At 36.3% G+C, this 23,077-nt stretch overlaps 1 protein-coding gene across 1 annotated transcript in view; it reads right to left on the reverse strand.

The window, feature by feature from the left end:
- Positions 1–23,077, reverse strand: part of TNPO1 (transportin 1) — a 75,460-nt gene that overhangs the window by 42,344 nt on the left and 10,039 nt on the right. Inside the window, exons 5-9 of the mRNA XM_036764144.1 lie at positions 16,918–17,024; positions 15,471–15,604; positions 12,743–12,824; positions 6,070–6,192; positions 3,967–4,085 (exon numbers count right to left, since the gene is read on the reverse strand). Coding sequence (XP_036620039.1) covers positions 3,967–4,085; positions 6,070–6,192; positions 12,743–12,824; positions 15,471–15,604; positions 16,918–17,024 — 565 coding nt within the window. The remainder of the gene's footprint in view (positions 1–3,966; positions 4,086–6,069; positions 6,193–12,742; positions 12,825–15,470; positions 15,605–16,917; positions 17,025–23,077) is intronic.

Raw genomic sequence — 23,077 nt, forward strand, 5'->3', positions numbered from 1 at the left:
AGAGCTAATCAAGATGAGTTCTGGAGAGAGATCTATAGCAGCATAATTTGAACTATTACTTCACAACGTAACAGAGCAACCCTTTACATAATCAACAGGCACAACAATTAACATTTAGAACATAACTTTATTCTTAGGACTCCTACAAAAAAGCTATTTCTCTTTTACCCATATTTTTCTGGTTCTACTTTAGTACAATATTCAAAATCTTTCATTGGATTTTAATTATCTCGGTAAGAGACTGGATTCATATTTTTTAAGCCTCTTTTATACAGGCACTTATGACAAGAAAACTAGTGTAGTGTCAGTCAGCTGCTGAACAGAATGAGCTCAAGTCCCACCTAATGATGAGGAAGACTAAACACTCTGGTGTGGAGGACAGCCAAAGCTCACGGGGATGACAGAGTGAGAGCAGTCATCGTAAAAGCTCTCAAGATTTATTTTTATTTTTTATCACAAAATGTTTTAAATAGACATGAAAGCATTTTAGGTTACCTAGTACAACCTCCTACCCAAAGAAAGAATCTCTAAGCGTTCAAATGATCATCCAGCGTCTTCTTGAGTAACTCCTAAGATTAAGAGATGTTGCTCTGAAAAAGTTAATACCTTCTATCTTGAATAGCTCTATAACATTCCTCTTTATAATATAACTGAACCCAAACCTTATTTGACAACAAATTCCACTGCCTCTAGTTCCATTTTCTAAGCTAGAACAGCCCCGTAATCCCTATCCTACATAGTACTCTTTCAATATTTGAAGCCTAATTATCATTACCTCTTTCCCAAGACTTCCCTCTTCTAAATTAAATGTCCATTGTTCCCCTCAATCATTTCCTAAAGAGGGAGGAGATCATTTTGTTCTAAAGAAGCTTCATTTCCAAAAGAAATGCAGTAAGAAACAGTCTATAACAGAGAGACCCTCAAGCTCCCCTACCTGCTATTCCTCCCTGACACTCACAATCTCAGAACTAAGGATAACAGAATGATATGTCTCAAACTGCCTTTACTTAAAGCCTTGTTTCCAAAAGGATTAATGGAGATATCACTGTATTATATGTAAACCTAGATTCATGTACCACCTGGCATTAGCAGGCATGTATAATAAGTTAACAGATTACAGGGTAGTTATTAACTGATGACAATGAGATGCCTTTAATAAGTAAGCTTGCCTAGATTCACTAAAGGACAACTTTCAGGTACTTTTTTTTTTGCACAAGGTATACTACAATACTAAGAAAAATGATCTTTCATAGAAAGCTCATATAATTAAATCTTATTCATTTGAATTCATCCAGTCTAAATTTGTGCAAGGATGAGCTTAAGTTTACTTAGCAAACCCCTTTTCCGTAAAAGGTTCCAGGTAATAGTTTTGAAAATAGCTGATAACAATTTTTTAAACTCCATATTTCAAAGCCCTTTCTATATATTAAACAAGTGAAGTCATTATCTATTCATTTAATCAAGCTACTTAAGACTTCTATAAACCATTTTAAACTTCATATTCCATAATGATCTTTTATTCTTGTTCTTTAGAGGTACTTATTTAACAGCTAGCATTTATATAATTCTCTAAGTTTTGCAAAGTGACATAAACATTATCTCATTTAATCCATATACCCCTAGGAGGTAGGTGCTATTTTTATGTATATTTTACAGATGTGATAACTGATGCAAAATTATGCGGTTAGTAAGCATCAGGATTTGAAATCAGATCTTATCTCCACATCCAGCTCTATACCCACTGCACCACCTAGCTGCCTCTATCATCGTTACTTGTTTCAAGTCTGCTCACATTCATGGTGCACCTTCCGCTGTTTTAAAAGCAAGAAATGCCTGCTTGGATTTGTTGTGGAGGTGAGGTTTTAAAACTTTAAGATCACCGAAGACAAGAAGAAGTTCTTAACCAGGGTCCATGGACTTTCCCCCACCTCCCCACCCCCAGTATCTGTGAATTTGGATGGGAAAGAAATTATTTCTTTCTTTTCTAATCTCTAACTGAAATTCAGCACTTCCTTTAAATATTTAAAACCACTATTCTGAGAAGGGATCCCAAGCTTCACCAGACTGCCAAGGGGTCCATGAATAACTAAGGGTATGTGATCATTCAGATCTTTTTGTGGAATAAGGCAGAAGGACCCACTTGTCTTGATTCTCATTCCTTGTGGAAAGCATACCAACCAGGGAAAAATCGTATTTAAGCTATGGGATCAACATGGAGAGAGATCTACAGCAACATTTTGAGGAGCAGCCTTGGGCATCCATGATTTAAAGGATTAGCAATTCTAGTGAGGGGTAGAAGCAGCACTTAAAACAGACTCTAAAAATGGAAAAACTCTAGCTACTTAAGTGTTATTCACTGTAATTTATTGGTATGAGGCCAAAAGAATGAATAGAGCAAAAACCATTTATGTCTGGAGGGGCAGCAAGGCAGAGAAAGAGGATGTCACCTCAAAGTCAGGAGGACCTGGGTCCAAGTACCACCTTGAACATTCGTTCTGCAACTCTACTTTAGTTATAACTCCATGAGCCTCATTTCTCTTACCTGAAAAATGGAGATAATAGGACTCTACCTAAAGGTTAGTTTTAAGATCAAATAATGTATTATGAGTTTTGGAAACCTAAAAAGTGCTATATAAATGTGAGGTTTTGGAACACATAAGGTTTCATAACAAAGACTTGCTCATTTTGTTGGAGGTGGGGTTTGTATTTAGGCTAGTGTTAAAGTGAACTTACATTCCCTGAGTGCAGAGCCCAACAGACACATCTGAGTAGAAAAGTGAAGTCAGTATAGAATTCAAACTCACCCCATAGCATTAGGAATAATTTACAAAGCATTTACATATTAAACACATACTTCTCATTTAAAGGCTATTACCCAACTTAAAACAATTTTGTGAAGACTTTGTCTTTTCAAAGTGCTTAAAAAATAATTCCTTTTAATAATCGCCCTGCTAGTTTTCCAAAAATCACTGTCAACCTTATTGGCCTCCTGTTTGTAGAATCCAGAATTCGCCATATCCTCTAAATCTTCTCTTTGCATCAACAAATACTTTCTTGAAATACAACTTTCTTCACATCCATCTCCTGCTCAAGGACCTACAACGGCTTCCCATTTTTGACCGGATTCAGCCTAAATTCTTCATCGTGGTCTTCAAAATTCTGTATCGGGTACCACATTATCCCACTTCTGGTCTATGAACAACCTGTCACACTGGTATCCTCACCGTCCCTTGGACTAACCAAACTCATTTTCACTTTCACACTTCTGTCTATGCTATTCCCTTGGCCTCCTGCTTTGGTTTGGCCAATCACTGCACTACTCTCTGCCTATGCCACGCCTTGTATCTGCTGCCTGGAACTACGCCCTCCTTTTATTCTCTCTCCCCCCAGTTCAAAGGCCGTTCATCATTCAAGATCCATTCCAAGTTCCCACTCTCCAAGGAAGACCTCCTCCACTGTCTCACACTGGCCCTTCCTTTATTTCAATACCTATAGAATCGGTTGTGACACACATTTTGATAGTCTGTCTTGCATTATTGCTTGTTTTACATTTGATTGAATGCTGTACATAGCAGTGTGTTAAGGGCTAAGGATATAAAGACAGGAACAAAACAGTTCTCTCAAAGAGTTAGTATTCTACTAGGCATGTATGCTGTATCCAAAGACAGGCAGAACACCAAGTAGAAAATGACCAAGGCAAAACAGATATCCAGGAAAAGGACTCTAGGAGGGTTAGAGGAGGAAGAGAAGCTTTTCTCCTTTGGGAGGAGAGGACGGGCAGGAAGAAGGCACATAAACTAGGAGTATTTTGAGCAAAAGTGTTTAAGTCCAGTCTGGTATTGACACATCTGGATTGTCTATACTAAAAATATTTAAAATACTTTAAATTCATTCAGTAACTCCAAAATGAACAAGGCAGTAATTACACTGACTGAAGTATTAATAGTGTGCAGAAGTTCCACCTACTTAGAAAGATGTCTACAGAGTACATCTTTGCAGATTGGTTGTTCAGCCAAAGTGAGCCAAAATTCACAAGCTTCCAAAGCCACATTTTCATTTTGATCTTGGGTCCTCTGAAGCATGTACTATAAAATAAAAGAATTTGAAATATTAGCTTATGTGCAGTTAAAAGTTGACTAGTAATGACATACAGAAGCAATACTACCTGCGTGAATCTGGGTAAATCACATCACAACCCTCCTCAGTTACTCTTTCCTGTTATTTAACTCAATCCTGGAAACTGCTTAGCAATCCTATTCTTTTTTTTTCTGTTTTTTTTTGGGCAGGGCAATTCGGGTTAAGTGACTTGCCCAAGGTCACACAGCTAGTACATCTGTCAAGTGTCTGAGGTCGAATTTGAACTCAGGTCCTCCTGACTCCAGGGCCTGAACTCTACTCACTGCGCCACCTAGCTGCCCCAGCAATCCTATTCTAATCAACTCTCTGACTCACTCCACAAGTAATCCTCCCAGCATTTCTGCAAGTTCTTCCTCAGAAGTCCTTAAATCAACCTATTCCAGCTCTTACAAGTCCACAGGCATATATTCAGTGCCTATTATGTGCTAGATACCATGGTAAGAATTAGGTATTCAAATAAAAATAGCTAGAATTTAGACAGTGCTTAATGCTAGTGAACTTTACAAATATCATCTGATTTGAGACCCTCAAAAACCTAGGGAGGTTGCCAAAGTGATCTTCCTGAAGTGCAAATCTGACCACGTCAACCCCTTCCCCCTCACCCCCCAATAAAAATCTGAGTGCCTCCCTATCACCTCCGGGATTGAATATAAAATTCTATTTAGCTTTCAAAGACCTTTATAACCTGTCCTCTGCACCTCCATTTCCAGTCTTGCTACATCTTACACCCCCACCTCCCACGACTCAAAGTGCTTTCTGATCCAGTGACACTAGTCTCCTCATCATTCTTCAAGACACTCCATCTCCTAACTCTGGGTGTTTTCACTGGCTGTTCCCCATGCCTGGAAAGCTCTTCTTCATCTCGGCTTCCTTCAAATCATGGCCCCAAATCTCACCTCTACAAGAAGCCTTTCTCAATCCCTCTTAATTCTAGTGCCTACTCTTTGCTGATTATTTCCAATTTATCCTGTCTATAGCTTGCTTGTACAAAGCTGTTAGCATGTTGCCTGCCCCATTAGATGGGAAGTTCTTTGAGAGCAGGAACTACCTTTTGCTTTTCTTTGTATCCCCGGCACTTAACACAGCACCTGGCACACAGCAAGCATTTAGTAAATATTTTATGACTAACTTCATGCAGAGCAAGTTAATCATCTACTTGTATCTTCATTTACACTCAGACCATCTCATCTTTTGAAAGTTACCTTCTTCATTTGTGCTTTGAGTCCAATTACTTTCCAGTACCTAAAGAACTTTGCTTCTACCAGTCTGCTCTACAGCCACTGCCCAGCTAACATGAACTTCTATGTGACCAAATAGCCTATTTTTAAAGCATACACAACTACGATCAGAACCACTTAAAATATAAGATAATCACTGATATCACTCATTAAATAGAGATAAAGGAAACAATAATGTAAGAAGTAGAATTTCACTGAATGCGTATCAATAACTTTAAACTAATCGTGATTAACATTAATTGGTTTGGTTTACATGTACATGGCATGATATACCAAGACCTTTTAAAAATTGATAATAAATTCTTTCAGAATACTGACGTTTGGTGTTACATCCACGCTACCCAAAAACTCCTCTATGGCAAACCACACAAACATCAAATCAACTGTATTGGCTATGACTAGGAAATACAGTCAGTTAGATATACTCGCAAACACCTGACAGCAGATGTCACATGATTCTGAAAAACTGTAATCCACTCTGGTAAGAACTTCAACTAAAAATTAAAATAAACTAATATGCTCTTTATTATCTAGTTCAGGAACAAAATTTAAATGTAATTACAACCTATCTATTTTATGAAGATTGTAGAAAAGTAAAACTAACTAGTCACAGTATATCCAAAAGGAAACATTTTCAGATTTTCATTTAATTAGGAAAGGGAGGTCAAGTGATTAAATCATAATTAATAATTACCTCAACTATATTATGCATATGTGGAAGCAGGCGATCCATTCGGACTTCAAGCAGCATCACGAGAGCCCGACACACATTTTTCCGTACCTCTGGTTCTTCGTCACCAGCCAATGCAAACAGATTCTATCACATGAGAAATCAAATTTAACTTTTTTTAAATCCCCAAATCGAAAAAGATTGTATATAACCAAGTAAATTTATACCCAAATCAAAATTAAATTTAATTAAATACATTCAAATATACCTAGTCAAGCACTATTGTGTTCATTATGGCTATCTCCCTCTGTTGAGCTCACCCAATTTTACAACCTTGCCATCACACCCACTGACAATTTTCACCTCTCCAAAACATTCTAATGTGTACTTAGAGAAAAAAAAAAGTAGGCAACCCAAAACCTACAAATTAAAGAAAATTCTATCATCCATTTGATCTATTTACATCAGACATTGAAGATCTTCCCTCCAGACCTAGACTGCAATTGTGTCTTAATATTGTTTCCTGAGGCTCAGTGAGGTTCAGTAACTTACTTTCCTATGGTCACACAGCTAGTGTCAGACATGGCATTTGAACCCAAGTCCCTGTAGTCTAATCACTGTGTCACACATTCACCTATTTTTACAAATAAGATTACTGTGATCTGGAAGTAGTACAGGAAGAGAGGAAGAAGTGTTAGATCACAAAGCCTGGGTTCAAATCCCATCTGTCACTCTCTTATGTGACCCTGAACAAGTCACAACCTCTCTGGGTCTCAGCTTCCTCATCTGTAAACCTAGGAAGTGTTTCAGGACTTTATGACTTCTAACAAATTTGACAAGTTTGATAACACTTATGTAAGTCATGATCACTTTTGAACAAATACAGACTATGATTTTAGAATATATAAAATATTAAGCTTGGCTCAAGGAATAAAGTACATTCTTAGATCAAAACAAACCCGTAAGAAACAATATCTTTTAGGAGTAACTAATGATACTTAAGTTTTCACTTGATCAAGACTATTTGCTGGCATTTGCCACACAACTCCATTAACCAAACACATATTTTTGTTCCTTAACTTGCAACAAAATTAAAACAATGTGTATGGCTGTTCTTATATATGCATGATGAAAACAGTCATAAAAATAATGCAAAATACAATAGCTTCTACATAGGAATTATTTCCACAATCAAACTTGATACATAAAAAGTACTAGTAAAGAATTTGTCACAACTTTGTTGAAAAGCCTTACATTTTCTGAAGTTGCAGCTTATCAATATGTTCCCTAAAATGTGGTACCCAGAATTAACACAGACAATCAGATCACTGACTATACTTCAAATGTTAGAGGTGGCACTTCTGATAACTAGCTAAATAGTACAGTACGGGCATTTTCATTTATTTTTCATCTGTAGATGATGAGAATACTTCTCCTACTCCATCAGACTAACGTTCCAGTAGACAAGTACGTAACATTCAGGAACTCCGGAAAAAAAAAAAAAGAATTATTCTTTGTTTACAAAAATGCTGAAGACTACATGAGCATCACACAGTGGGCATATATATAATTTGCAGCAATTAGACAGGAATAGGGATGGGACTTGTTATTTTTCATCAGTATCATGAGTTCTCCTATCAGAAATTTCCTCTACTAAGCAGGTCAGCACCATTTCTGCAATTTCAGAGTTTTAGAAAATTACCTAAAGTGATGAGAACATAAGTGACCTGCCCATAGTCACACTTCAGTCCGTGACAGCACAGTGTCAGGGCTTGAATCTGGTCTTCTGGGCTTTGAGGCCAGTTCTCTCTCTACTACACCATGCTGAAGAATTGGGACAAATTCCTTACTTATCTACCCTGCTGTGTCTAGTTTTGTTTTGGAAAGAACTTCCTCTCTGTATATCCTATGATGTCTTATAGATTTTTTCTAAGTAAGTTTCAGGCTACCCGTTAAAAAAAAAGTCATTTTAAAAAATAGTGGGCATCTCATTTAATAATGCTAAATAAAAGTAGCTGGGTATTTTAATTGTGTTGCAAAGTCAAGAAGTAAAATTTTAAGTATTCACTGATAATGGATAGGTCATTCATAAGTTGGAGAAAAAAGGTTGTTAAGAAAAGACAGGTAGGAATGGTTGAAGAACTGGGGGATTTTAGTCTGGAAAAGTGTGTAGAAAGTGAGGGGAGAAGAGAAACGATGACAGGATCCACAGTCTCCAAATATTGGAAAGCCTCTACAAGTATCGTAAAATCAGCACAAGGAAAATAATGAGCTTCTTCTGCTTGGCCCAGAGAGCAGAAGTAGGAACGATGTGTACTTGATATAAACAGGCTTGAAGCAAAAGCCGAACTACAACAACTGGAACCATTAAAAAGGGGAATGGTCTATTTCAATACGTGTTAATTCTCATCCCTGCAAATTTTTAAGCAAAGGTTGGATAATCATTTGTAGGATATGCTACAGAAAAGATGCTTGTTCAGACAGGCACTTTCGTCTCTAACAGATTTTTTTCAATATGTGAGGTCTGTGAACTTGTTTTTAAAACATCATGAAAACTGTATATCATAATTGTTTTCCTGTGTAATCTCTAATGCTATTTTATGCATTTAATGTTATTATTCTGAGAAATCTATAGGTTTTTCCAGCCTGCCAAAGGGATCCCTTACAAAACACAAAAAGTTAAGAATCCACGTTCTGTGTGTGTTTCCAGGTTTTGCTACTCTTCCAACTTCCTCTACATTCATTATTACTTTATATAGTATAGTAGATACAGAGTAGAACACTAGTATAGTAGTTCCTATTCAAACAAAGGTGGTGTGAAAGTTCATGTACTAATGCTGGGTTATTTTGGAGTGAGTGGGATTGATAATTAGGGAAGGCTGCATGGAAGAGGCGGCATATGAACCAGGAACTGAAGAACAAGCATTCCAGGCATAAGGAATGTGGCTGCCAGCAAAATTTTTGAATGTCTTTAAAGAGAAAAATACTAGTGAGTTTTGGGTCCTTGAGGCTTTTATAAGATGTAGACATTTTTATCCTTTATCCTTACTAATCCTAATAAGCTGCCTCCCTTCTGGAAGATGCAGAGCTGAAGCCATCAAAGGTCAGCCCTATTAACAGCACACTCTCAGATCACTAAATATTAAATGTGACAACTCTTTTGGACCTTTTCTTATAACTTGCCCTGTTACCAGTTTTTAGGACCCTTACAATGGTTCTGGACTGTTTAAGTTGCTTTTGAGACTCTGATGCAGCTGCTACCAACCCCTTTGATTTTTCGCAGTCTGCCTGAAATCCTCTGGAAGGCCGCCAGTTGTACAGGCCTGATCTGCTGGGTTTACAACATATTTAACACTAAGAAAATCTTTTTATAAATATTTTTTAAGTGGGAGAGAGTAATAATAGGGGAATTGAAAAAGGCTTCTCAAGCATAATTAGCATGTAAACATTGCACCTTGAAGGAAGACAAAAGTTCTGAAAGATGGAGCCAGGGCAGGAAATGGAAAGTCAAAATCAGAGTACAACTAGCAAACCAGTTTGTCTGGAATGCAGAGTGCATGAAAGGGAAATTATGCGTGAGAATTATATGAAATAATGTTTGAAGTGTCAGTTTAAGTCAGGTATGGAGAAATCTTTAGAGTAAAGCTGAGGAGGCTGTATTTCATCCCAGAGGTAATAGGGAGCTCCCAAGGGGTTTAAAGAAAGGGAGCAGCACATTCGGAGCTCTGCCTAAGTTAAGATTACTTTGGTGGTTCTGGGGAAGACGCTGAAGAAGAGCGACTGTAGAAGCTATGACGCCCAATTAAAGAGTCTTTTAAACATCCACAGCATGGCACCTAAGCTTCAAAAAGGAATGATCATATATGTCTATATGGCCAAGGAAAAATAAGACTGTTTCTTTTTGCACTTAAATAATTTTGCTGAACAGTTATTTTTTAATGGGAAAGGAGGCAATGAGTTCATCATTCTTGTAGTGGTAAAAGGGCTAAACCAAAGAATTATTTAAGATATCAAGAAACCTAGATAAAACGCCCACAATTAAAAAGCGTTACATCCCACCCCATCCTCTTTGAATGAAACTGCTTTTTATACACACAACTTTCTCATGCTCTTAGGAATTAAGGTAATCTGCCAATGAATGTTGTTCTGTTCCCACAACAAATACACTACTAAACCTTGTAACTTTGGTGGTGATAATGCTGGGGGGATGTTCTAACCTCTTTCCAACTTATTGCTGCTGTTGTCATCGTCCAAGTACATGGTTTCCCTTAATGAGGCAGCTGGGTGATGCAGCTGATAGAGTTCAAGCCTGGACTCCGAAAGACCCAAGTTCAAATCTGCCTTCAGACACTCAATAGCTGTGTGACCCTGGCTAAGTCACTTTACCTCTGTTTGCCCCAGTTTCCTCATCCATAAGAGGGGGATGTCTTTCAGAGTTGTTGTGAAGATTAAATGAGATCATAATTGTAAGGTGCCTACACAGCGGCTGGTATATAAATGTTAACTACGACCATGACAACTACTACTACTATACGTACTAGGGTCCTTCTGCAGTACTAATATCTTATGACGATTGACATTTTCACAGATTCAACACAGAGACGCACTAAAAAGTCTCTCTGACAAAGCAATAGGCTAAAATTAATATAACTACAAGGTTAAAAAATTTTAACTTATGCATATATACTGATTCTCTAATATTCATTAATTGTGGTATGTGAACTATATTCTTGGTTTGCACACTTTAAGAAATCAGGTTGTAAAATGCAGAGTGGTCTTAAGAGAGTCAGACATCGGAGAACAGACACTGTAATGTGGTGACTTCAACATAAAAAGTCTGCTCAGATGACAACTCCTTCCCCACCCCCGCCCCCCCCAATTGCTACAAAACCCAGAGTAGAACTGAAAAGATTTAGACAAGTCAAGAGAGTGAGGTCAGGCCAACTGAAGGGCCAGCACGGTCTTTGTAAACAGTATTGGACAGTATTGGAGACTTATCTTCTAACTACTTAATGGCTAAGATTAAGCTGAAAAAAGGTAAAGCTTAAGTGATACAGAAGGGGAGGCAGAGGGAATGAAGCATGTAAGTATTTGGGATAAACATAACAAATGGTTAGGAACTGAGCTTTATTACAGTTAACATTCTACATGTAATTTTTACTTACTGTGACAGGGTATTGGAAAGCCTGCATTTTAAAAGTCAGTTTAGCTAGTTTGGTTGCTTTAAATTATTTTCTTTACAATAGACATTGGTTAATAAGTTTATCTAGAATGCAATTTTCTGAATTTTTAAAAAGGTTTTTTCCAAACCAGAAGCTAAAACCTTCAACCCCGCTAAACTATCCCAAGTAAGTACTGCTATTTATTCCATGGTAGCCACCAAAAATGACAGATTATTAAAGGAACTGAAGGTCACTAGGTGGCACAGTGGGATGGATGCTAGGGCTGGAGTGAGGAAGACTCATCTTCCTGAGTCCAAATTTGGTGTCAGACCCTAGCTGTGTGACCCTAGGGGAGGCACTTAGCCCTGTTTGCCTCAGTTTCTTCATCTATAAAGTGAGCTGGAGAAGGAAATGGAAACCATTACAGTTACCTGTGCCAAGAAAACCTCAAATGGGGTCACAAAGAGTTGGACACCAAACGACAGAGAAAATGAATACTATAGTTCTAGCACATCAACCCAAAAGTGGGGCAGGAACCCCTAAGAACTGCTTTAGCTACTTACACCCATGCTCTCCTGCCCTGCTACTCAATATTTTAAAGAAAAAACTGCTTTCTAGCTTTAACATTCTAAGACTGAATGATCAGAACCACCAAAGTGGTTATTCAGGACACTCCTGTGGGAATTAATGAAAGTCAAAAAATTAGTCTCCTGTCTAATATCTATGGGATAAATGAAATGGATTTAGTAGTACACCAAGTAAATCTAGGAGCCCTCAATGAAAGGATGGAAACTTTACAATTAGTTTCTTATGGAACTGCCTTTACAAAAGGCACAAGTGGGACAGTGCACATATCCCACACTGTATTTCCACTTTTCATATTTATGTTATTTGTAATACAACATAGTAGTAAATTTACCACATCAAATATTTCTCTATATTTTATGAGAAAGTAATTCTTTCTTTAAATGTCACTTCTACAGTATTTCCTCCTCCCCACTTCCACCTCATACTTAACTAATTTTAAAATGGACATCAATGGAAAAATTGGATACCCTGGACCAAATTATTATTCCTTTAATTTTGAGTCTACAATTCCTATTAAAAATAACCTATATGCAAGATATGGGGGATAGAGGTGGGTAAAGGAGAGGAACATTACAATTTCTATAAGCAACCTGAGGCATATATGTGAAGCAGAGATTTAATTAGCTGTATTATGTATTTCTAAAAATACATGAGACTTCACTCACAATATATTTTAAGACAAATGACCAAATTCTAATCTACCATAACATAGCTATAAGTTTAGAGACGTTATAAAGAAATGAGGTCATATGCCAGTTATTAAATTTTTAAACAATGTTTAAGCAATGTTCTTTGTACTTTTCTGACTTTAACTGCAGTAAAGAAAGCATGAAAATATTCAGAACTAAATAACCATTACAGTTTACGCACAATTATAAAGAAACAACACTAAATCCACTTCGTGTTACCATGCACACTTTAAAAACAACAACAAAAAAAGAGCTTACCTCAATAAAAGAATCGATGTGTAACATCAGAGCTTGGGTTCTACTGATGATAAATTGATTGACACATGCTACAGCATGAGACCTAGAAGTACAATGTAGAAGTTTAGAAGTACACATATGATTCTGGTTTTCAGAAGTACCAGAAATGAAAAGAATATTATGGCCAAATACTGCATTTAAAAAAATTTTCCTCATGTCTCATTAACCAACGTTTTAGCGTGTAATCTCCTTGAAGGCAGACAACCTACTTAACTTTTTGGATACATATTTTACTGTAAAGCCATCAAAAAACTCATGGTTTAAAAAAATCCTCTTTGATGCATGACTTAAAGGTTTTAAAAAACACTAAGCAAAAATTGTAGCTTATTTCTCAGCTTCATTTTTTTAAATGGCAGAGAATACAAAAGTTAATTAGAAATCACTGACAAGCAAAAAGTATTCTGATTATAATACGGAAATTTTTGAGCTGTAAAGGACCACAGAAACTGCCTAGTCAGTTCAATTCTTTCATTTTACAGATGAAGAAACTCAGTCTCAGAAAATTTAAGTGATCTACCTAAGGAGACAGAGGCTAAGCTGGAACATTTCTTCCAATTCCTACTCATCTTCTTTCTATAAAGTTCTAATTCTAACATTTCTTTCTAATAATTTCAAATAACATCAGAGTTGTCCAAAATACCAAAAAGACTACAAATAGCTAAAATGCTTCAAGTTTGGAGGAATAACTCCAAGCTCTAACTCTTAATATCATGTTGCATTTTTGGTAAAGCTCCACTGATAAATGTACCTTGTCCCCTCAAAAAAGCAGGACGTGGGAGAAAAAGCATACTTATCATTAGCATTTATTAAAAGCAATTATAAAAGAAAGTTTAACATTTATAAGTGCAATTAAAAACATAGGGATGAAGTGAAATCATTAAGTAAACACCTATAATGAACAGCTAATTCATATGGTCACTGGCCCACATAAACATATCTATATTTACAACCGGAACAGTTTCAATATTGTGCATACTTGTTGTAAAAAGCAGTAAGGACTGGATTTTATGTTAAGTGAATGGTTAATTTTTTTCCCCTTTCAAAAATACTTATCTATATGCTAAACAACCTAGTCCTACCTGTAGTTACAATTTAAAATCTCATTATTTCCTCTGTAATACTGTTTGAAAAGCACAGTAAACATAATTTTCTTGCAATTTATTGGCTGTTTTATGTGATTTCTGACATTGCTGGCTTTTTGGTGTCCAGCAATGGTGTTCTAAGATCTAAGATCACACACTTACTTCCATTTGGAAGGGGGTGGGAGGTAAAGAGATGCTATTTACCACACAACAGTGAAATGCCATCTATATGCATAAACAATTTCCCTATGATCTTCTTACAGTTTAGGAAGTAAGACAGGAAGGCCAGTAGGGCAATATGAATTTAATAGTTAAACAAGAAGCCACATACTAAACACAGAGGAATCAAGATAATTTAAGCAACAAAACACAGGTATATAATGCTCTACTTATCCTGCAGTCAGATATTTGGTAATTTCAACCTTAGGAAAAAAGCTGATATCTAAAAAAATTTTTTTTTTGAAAAAGACATGGAACCACTACAATAATATGGAATAATGCTAATTTGCTTTATTACATGGATGATACCCTGAAGCCTTCATACTAACCATATATTTAATCACTACTTTCCATACTAACAGACTTGGCTACTTGGTTTCCTAAACGTACAGCAAATTAAAAGCAGCAGAGCTAGCACTTCTCACAAAAGTGGCAGCAATGAGGGAAAACGGAGACAAAAACCTCTGACTAGCTACAAGAAATAAAATATAGCAGGGCTTTCGGACTATTTGGTGTAGGGGTAAATGGAGCTAAACATTTCAATAGGCTCTCAGGGCATCACTGTGTTACAATGCAGCATCATGAGTGATGTTCATAAAGATGACCTTGATCGAATATGTGAAAGTTAAATTACATTCATTACACATCAGCTTTATTAAAGAAGATGTGTTCTGACACTTCATAATTAGAACCTGGTTTGATGACAGGAGGCATCCAAGAGCATCAGCTTGTACAATTACGGCAAATACACACACACACACACACGTTATATAAAATCCCCAATCACTCCCTAGCATACTTCCAAATAAAACACTTTTTCTTTTAAAACAAGATAACGCTTCGGTATGATGTGAGTTTCAGCAATTAAATTGTCTAAGTAGATTCTTCCCAGTGTCCAACAGCAGGCAAGGACTAGAGAGAACAGGAGAGAACTGGATGAATTAAAAAGAGTACTTGGAGAGGGAGTAGAAAACAAAAAAGATGGTAGAGGCTGATATGACAAACTAGTAAAATTTTTATGGTGTTTTTTTCTCCTAAAAGACTCACACAAGTAAATTTTGGTTTGATGTCTCACTGAACCTTATCAAGAAGGTATAAATGAAAGAAAGGTGGAGGTAGAGAGAAACTTGAAAGTAGGAAAAAAATTTAACAATCCTGTGCTTTAAGGAAAAAAAAAATAAAAGGGTAGCTTTCCAGTAACCTAGATAAAAATTTTGAAACTTTTGGCACTGAAATTGTGTTAAGTTTCCATTATCCGAAGAATTCATTTATGTGGAATAATTCATTCTCCTAAGAGATATAAGCATTTAACTAACAAAAAGGTAGTGATCAGTTCTGATAAAGTTAAAGAAATTTTCTTAAAACTTCAATACTGTACTTAGATATACCTTATTTTGGGACTACTATGCTTGAAGAACTGTAAAAATTTAGGAATCATGATGTTAAGTGGACGGTCTAAAACATCACTATCTAAAATTTCAGCAGAATCTTCACATATTTTCTGAAGGGCTCCAAATGCTCCCTGCAAAAGACACAAATTCAAATATTAAAACATTAAAACTGTATTTTAGAATGAGATTAAACTATTATTTTGACAGTTTATATCTTCAAGTGTAATAATTATATTCTCTTCTTTTAAACTCTAAAGGGGAGGAATCTGAAAGTATTTGTGGAAATCTTAAGTTCACTAAAATAAAAAAAAATGTTCACCTTCATGAAGAATAATCTACTTTTCAATTTTCATTTTTCACTAAGATTAGTAAAACACCAAGGGGAAAAAAATCTTCTCATTTCATGAGTAACATTAAGTACTTAAGGCTTAAGGAAAAGTAAAGCAACTTTCAGGTTGAATTAAATATATATCAGCAGCCATTATAAACACAATAATCTAGAAATTTTTTTAAACTTTCTACACACTATATAAAATCATACGTATTCCGTAATTGGCACATAACATTTCTAGTTTTGAGGGGAATAGTTCATCTATGATATATGTATTTACACTTCCAAAAAGCTATCCTCAAATTTCTTTTCCTTTATATTTTTTTCTTTATATCTTTAGTATGCAGGTTCAACTTATTTCCAAATGTATTATTAGGTTTTCAACAAAAGCACAGGAATTACTCTGAAACTTAAGTAAATGTTTCTACTAAATGAGTCCGCTGCATAAAAAGAAATAACTTGGTTTAGAGATCACTTCCTGCCATATTTTCATGGCATAATTTGGAAATGCTAAGTGAATTTGGCTCGGGAAATAAATGACTCCTGAGAAAAAAATGTCTCTGTATTTTTTCAAATCACAAAACTTTATCAAAATATAAAGAAAGAGATTTAAATATTTCTGCCCAGAATATTTGCCACATCTGAAATACAGCAAAGCCTATCCCCTAGGACACTCTATGTGAAGTTGAAGGAGGATGTATATATGTGTATACACTTGTAGCTAAAAAAAATGTTATGTATGTAAAACTTTCTACTTTTCATCCTAACCTAAGAAATTACATAAGTTAACATTAAAATGAAATTAAATTTTGTTGTATTTTGTACAATTTTAAACAACAGATTACAAAAAGAATAGATTCATATCTCAAGTAGACTAAAATGCTTTTGGTACAAGTATATTCCAATTCTGCTTAACTAAAGAAAATAATCAAAAGAAATGGAAAATCAAAAAACTAATTTCAGGTTTTAAAGTAGAAATATTTTAAAAACAAATTTCAAAAGGGTACTAGTGAGTAGTAAAGTTAAGTGTAACTTGAAAGTGTCATACTGACAGACCTAACAACTTGTTTGACAATGGAAAAAAAAATCTCAATGTCATGTAAGCATCCTTACTTCACACGTATTATAATCTTCAGAATCCAACAAGCTACAGAGCTTTGGCAAGAGCTCAGGCCAATTCTGTAATTCCCCCTTGGAGGCAATGGTTGTAATCAGAATACCTTGGGGAAGAAAAAACAAATTTCTCTTTAGCAAAAGAAAATGCTCAGAGACAGGATTAAATCACAAGTTGTTCTCCTTAACACACATGCAAGCATGTGTACATGTGCAAGCATGCACACGCACATGTTCTTGCCGAGTGCACACACTGGCCTGTCCTATAGACAAATTGATAAACTAAAAAATACCATTAATGCTTGAAAGGAGAAAACGATGGGAAAAATTATTTTTGCTGAAATATATTTACTCTTTAAATATTTTCATTCTGCCACTAATCAAGTTATTATTTGTAAGGTAAAAAGCCCAAAGCACCCTACATGACACCTACAGCAACAGAATGAGCAGTAGATTGTGGGGGCCTTCCCTCTCCCAGTGCCCACAGCGTTTGACTGATGAGTGTTACAGAAGTGGAATTAGCAAAACACTCTTTTCTCTCCAAAGAGACTCCTATTTCAAGAGCAAAAGAAAAAAAGCATGTGTCCATGCCTCCAAATATTAGGTAACATTTTATTGTTACAATCATCTTAAAGATCTCTCATCTGATCCTCACAAGTTTGCTATAGTGTGGTATATCACGCATTATACTCTTTTCAGAAAAATTCCAAACAAAAAAAGCCTCAAAGAAATTCAGAAAAGTTGAACTTCTATCTTGAACCAAACTGCATAGCTGCTAAAATGGCAGCTTGGACACCAGACCCTCCGAGACCAGCTCCTTCCACTGTAACGCTGCCTCTATGGCTGGCAGCTGAAGGGCCGTTTCAGTGCTATTCAAAAGATAAAACTTGCAAAGACCAAATGTCTTCATGGGACACATTTCATTAACAAGTCTATCTTTTGTCATTGCCCTGACTGGTTTAACAATGAGGTGAGGCCATATTCCGTCAAGTCCTCTAATTCTACTTTCCTTATCAAAATTTAGAAAAGCCCCAGAAGCAGCTGCTATGCTCAACTAGAATATTATTTCAATAACTTAGTAATAACAAAAGTGGCCTTCTTCTCTCCAAAATCTTCAAAAGATTTGTTTGGTCAGTTAATAGTAAGCTTCAAGTGCAATGTTCTGGTATTTGAATCAGGAAGATCTGGGTTCAAGGTCTGCCTCCAATGCATACTGGCTGGGCAAGTCACTTTACCACAAAGCAAGCTGGTCTCTCCATAATATCTTTTATGTAAAAAGAAAGCATACAAAACTAAATGGTTTTATTTTACCTTTTTGTTTGTTGTTTAGTTGTTTGAAGTAGTGCCCAACTCTTTGTGACCCTTTTTGGGGTTTATTTGGCGGATGAAAAAAATGAGGCAAACAGGATGAAGTGACTTACCCAGCGTCACAAAGCTAGTAAGTGTCTGAGGCTGCATTTGAACTCAGATCTTGTCTTCTAGGCCCAGCACTCTATTCACTGCAAAACCTAGCTGTCCCTTTATTTTAATTTAGCAAATTTAAGTTAATTATATATTTACTTCTCCCACTGAAGTCAATGGGAAGTAAACCCTCTGACCCCCTCCCACCCACCAAAAAGGTGATCTTCCATTCCTTGGATCTGTCATAACATCCTTTGGCTTTACTAAAGTACTAAGTCATATTCTAACTTGTATAATAGTCATACTCCCTGCCACCTCCACAAAATAAAGGTTTATTGAGTCATTTCATCCTTCCATCAAACTCAATAAATTAACCAGAGCTATGTGGAGAATACTTCTAAAGAATTTACTCTAAAGTGTAAACAAGTTATTTTAAGAAAGTATGTGCTATGGTTAATTGTATTTTATGATCAGAAAACTTCAAATTTTAATCCTCATTGTTAAAAAACCTTTTTAAATTAATGTATTCATGTTTTAATAAGATATCAAACAAATTAAGGTTAATTTCCATTTTTTTTAGTATCAAGGTCTCCCATCTGAACTAGTTAACTATCACTGCAGAAGCAGTATGGCATAGTAGTAAGAGGTATATGACTTGGACTCTAGTCTCAGACCTGACATTTTCCCACTGTGTGGTGACGGCCAAGTCACAAGCACTATAAAATTAGGCTATTAGCTAGTATGCTGCCTAACAGGGTTATCATTAAATACATAACCCAATCAAAAGTGTTCTTTAACATATACAAACAAGAGCATTCATGTTACTGCATGACAATGTAAATGTATCAAGTATTTTGCATTTAGGATGAAAGTTTAAAACCTTTATTACATACCCTGAAAACGCTTTTCATTAAATTCTATCAGCATTTTGCTGCTACTGTTAATGTTATGATTGGTCTTTTTCTCCTAAATGGATTTCTAAGAAGAAGTTAATCAGGCTTCTCCTGTAGTCACTACTTGGCATTTGTGTCGCTGAATGCCCATGTCATGATCCACCTCAGCAGAACTGCCCAAGTATTGTAACCTCATGGGCCCCTAAACAGGGCGAGGTCAGAATATTTTATAAATTTATAAAACCATTATGTGTGCTCTACCATAATTTATTACTTTATTTTCTACTGATGATCTGTTTATGTTAATGATTTCTAATCTTTTTTTTAAGCTGATAAAAAACAAAACAAAAAGACAACTGCACAGCATAATACACGAAAAATAATGCTAGAACCTAGAATGCCTGAAGACCTGGGTTCAGATCCCAGCTTCTGTATACGCTCAGACAGGTCCGTAAATCTTGCCAGGCCTCTTCTTTCCATCTTTCAAACAAGGGTATTGTACTATATTATGCATGAGATCCCTTCTGGCTCTAAATCTATGATCTAATAAATGGCACTTCTCATTGTGAAACCAAGTATTGCATGGTTTCCTATTTCATGAACATTTAAGGGCCCAAATACTTAATGTCTTTCTCTGAGTTTTTCATCATCTTAATCTGATGTCTGAAGTCAAAAGCTCTTAATATGTATAACATTGTCTTTATGTGTCTATTATTCACATATAAGATTCTTCTAAAATAACAGCAAGATAAAATAATTTAATAAGCCTTCCAAAGTCAGCTTGACATAACAGCTGTGAGCACTAAATTCTACTAATAGTCTTTACTATCTTTATTGAAGAAGAGGAAGTGGAAGAAGGAGGCGGTAGCAGATGTATATATGAACCATAATATACAATAAAGACTCTCAATGACCTGGGATCCTGAAAACTCCCTAACATGCAAAGAACACCCCATGGAAGAAAGATGTGAGCCAACAATTACAGTTGGTACTTCAAATTTAAGCAACATTAACCTAGGTATCACCTATGTCACCTCGTATTTTTTTTTAAATATTCTGTCAGATCGGACTTTAAAACTTTTTGTTCTTTGGTTTTTGGGGTATTTTTTTTCATTTTTAGATTTGAGAAAACTATTCCTTAGTAAATAAATATTAAAAACTAAGTTTTTTTTCTTTTCTTTTTAGACATTTCTTTCAAATACCTATACAGAAAAATTATTTTAGAATAATCCCTGGGGTTAAATGCTTTCCAAAAAAAATGTAAAAGACGATAAAAGGTAACTTTAAAACCACAGATAAAGACCCAACTTAACCCAGGTATTTGAACATTAGTTGTCAAAAAAAAAAATTAATTATGCAAAACCGTGGAGGTGCGGAGAGTGAAGGAAATGGGAGTGTCAAAGAAAAACAGAGATAGTCAAAGAAGAACAGCAGTTAAGTTTGTTTAGAGCACTGGACTTGAAAGTCTAAAAATCTGATTCTTGGGTCCAGGCTGTAGCATTTAACAGCTGGGTGACTACAAGCAAGAAGCTAATCTATAATTTCTGAGCTTCAATTTCTTGATGAGTAAAATGGGGATACACACATTCTATGTACACTAAATACTCTAATGGATTTCAAATGACCACATATACAAAATGCCTTGTAACCATATAGCACTAAATAAAACAATTACCATTACTGGGGAGAAAGTAAGAGCTTGCATTATCTTCATGAGTTTCTTTTCTTATTAGGAAAAACAGAGATAGTAGGAAAGAATGTAAGGATGCGTGTCTAAGGAAGAAGAGTTGTTTTAATGTTGGGAAAGGGCTTTGTAAACCCCAGAATGGAAGTAGGAACTACCTCTGGTTTACTTGAAAAAGGTCACTCCTTCTACAATGTAGGTCAGCACCTTCCTCTGCAATCTAATCTTAGGTAAGCCAAGAGCAGAGAGAAGTTAAGTGACTTGTACATCAGAGGCTGGACTTGAAACAGCCTTTTCTGATGCCAAGGCTCTCTATCCATTATGCCACACTTGCTTCTCTTAAAATAAGAATGCCCTTGTGTAAGTTCTGATATGAGGTATTGTATCAAGGCTTGTCCCTGGAGTAGTGGATAACATGATGGGAGTCCCAGGGTCACAGTCCGCTTCACACTCATGACTAACTGTGTGACATCGAGCAAGTTATTCAACCTTTCTGAGGCTGTTTTCTCATCTGTAAAATGGAGATGACAGTAGAAACTACTTCTCAGGGTAGTTCTGAGTGTCAAATAAGAAAATATATGCAAACCCTAAAACATGACACAAAAACGTGTAGACTACTACTACCTTTCTTGCAGTGATAAGTAATATATAGTTGTGTTTGACTCTTTTGAGAGCCTGTGGACCACAGCATACCAATACTGTCCATGGGGGTTTCTTGGCAAGGACACTGGAGAGGTTTGCCATTTCTTTCTCCAGTGGATCAAGACAAACAGGATTAAGTGACTTGTTCATAGTCACACAGCTAGTAAGTATCTGAGGCCAAATGTGAACTCAATTCTTCCTGAATCTAGGCCCAGTGTTCTATCTACTGAGCCACCTAGCTGCCTCCTAATATATAGGAGAGAATACAAAATTGATTCTCTGAAGCATGCTCGCACCGCCCCCCCCCCAAAAGGAGCTCCTATCTCATGTGGAGAGGCCTTCTCCCATCATCTAAGATCAGGAGTGTACACATCTACAATCCAAGAGTGACTTCTACGTTTTGGAGTATAATAGAGCTTTATTTTAAAAATGTAAAACCCATTCTTAGCTCTCAGTTCCCTTACCCCCAATCTAGATCCTCTTTGACCAACTTCACATGAAGAGATGGGCCTTTTCTTGAGAACAAACTCTTCTTGCTGATCTGATTCCACTGCGTCCTACCTTCTCTGCTTAATCACCCTCACTCTCTTCCATCTCCCTGTCTATCGACTCCTTAGCTGCTAATCACAAACATGCCCAGCAATTCCCCCATCTAAAAACCCTTTACTCAATTTGACTACAGCAGCTAACTATCATTCTAAAAATCTCCCTTCTCCTTTGTGGCTACAATCTATTGTAAAACCATCTACATTTAGTGCCTCTACTCCTCATTGGCTTCTAAGCACTTTGTAACCTGACTCAAACTACCCTCTCCAAAATTACCTCTTTCTTCACAGACCAAATCTAATGGTTGTTGACTCGATTCTTATCCTCATTCTCTGCGATTCCACGGTCTCTTTGTAACCTCTGCCAGCGCAGATCACCCTTGGCTCCTAGATTCTGGGTTGCCTGTGGTCTTTGTCAGTAGCTAGGCGGCACAGTGGATAAAGCGCCAGGCCACAAGTCAGGAAGATGAGTTCAAATCTGACCCCAGACATCTGCTAACTGTGAGCCCCTGGGCCAGTTGTTTAACCTCTATCTTCTTCATATTTAATCTCACATAATAGTTAACAATATTGGCTACCATTTATATAATTCCTACTGCGTATGGAACGCAGGTTTTCCCAACTCCAGGCCTAGCATTCTGAAGGGCTACGCAATCTCTGAAACACTTTAAAATGCTAGCTATTATTTTTGCACTCTCCCACCATGGCTATGTTGCTGCAAATCTTTTCTTCCTTCCTTAAGCCTACTGCACTACCTCTTCTACAACAGAGGATTTCCTTTCTCATACTTTACTGAGAAAATTGAGGTCACTCACTACTAACTATACTTCGCTCTCCTCCCCTATTTTACATCTCAAACCCCCTAGACATTATCTACAATTTCCTATACTTTTGCTCTAGACTACTTTCCAATTCTCTCTTACACATGCCTCGTTCCCATCTCTTGGGATCATTCCCTGTAAGTTTCTATTTCTCCCAATCTAATACCTCCTTTC

This window comes from Trichosurus vulpecula, chromosome 1, assembly GCF_011100635.1.
Source record: "Trichosurus vulpecula isolate mTriVul1 chromosome 1, mTriVul1.pri, whole genome shotgun sequence".
NCBI classification, from domain to species: Eukaryota; Metazoa; Chordata; class Mammalia; order Diprotodontia; family Phalangeridae; genus Trichosurus; species Trichosurus vulpecula.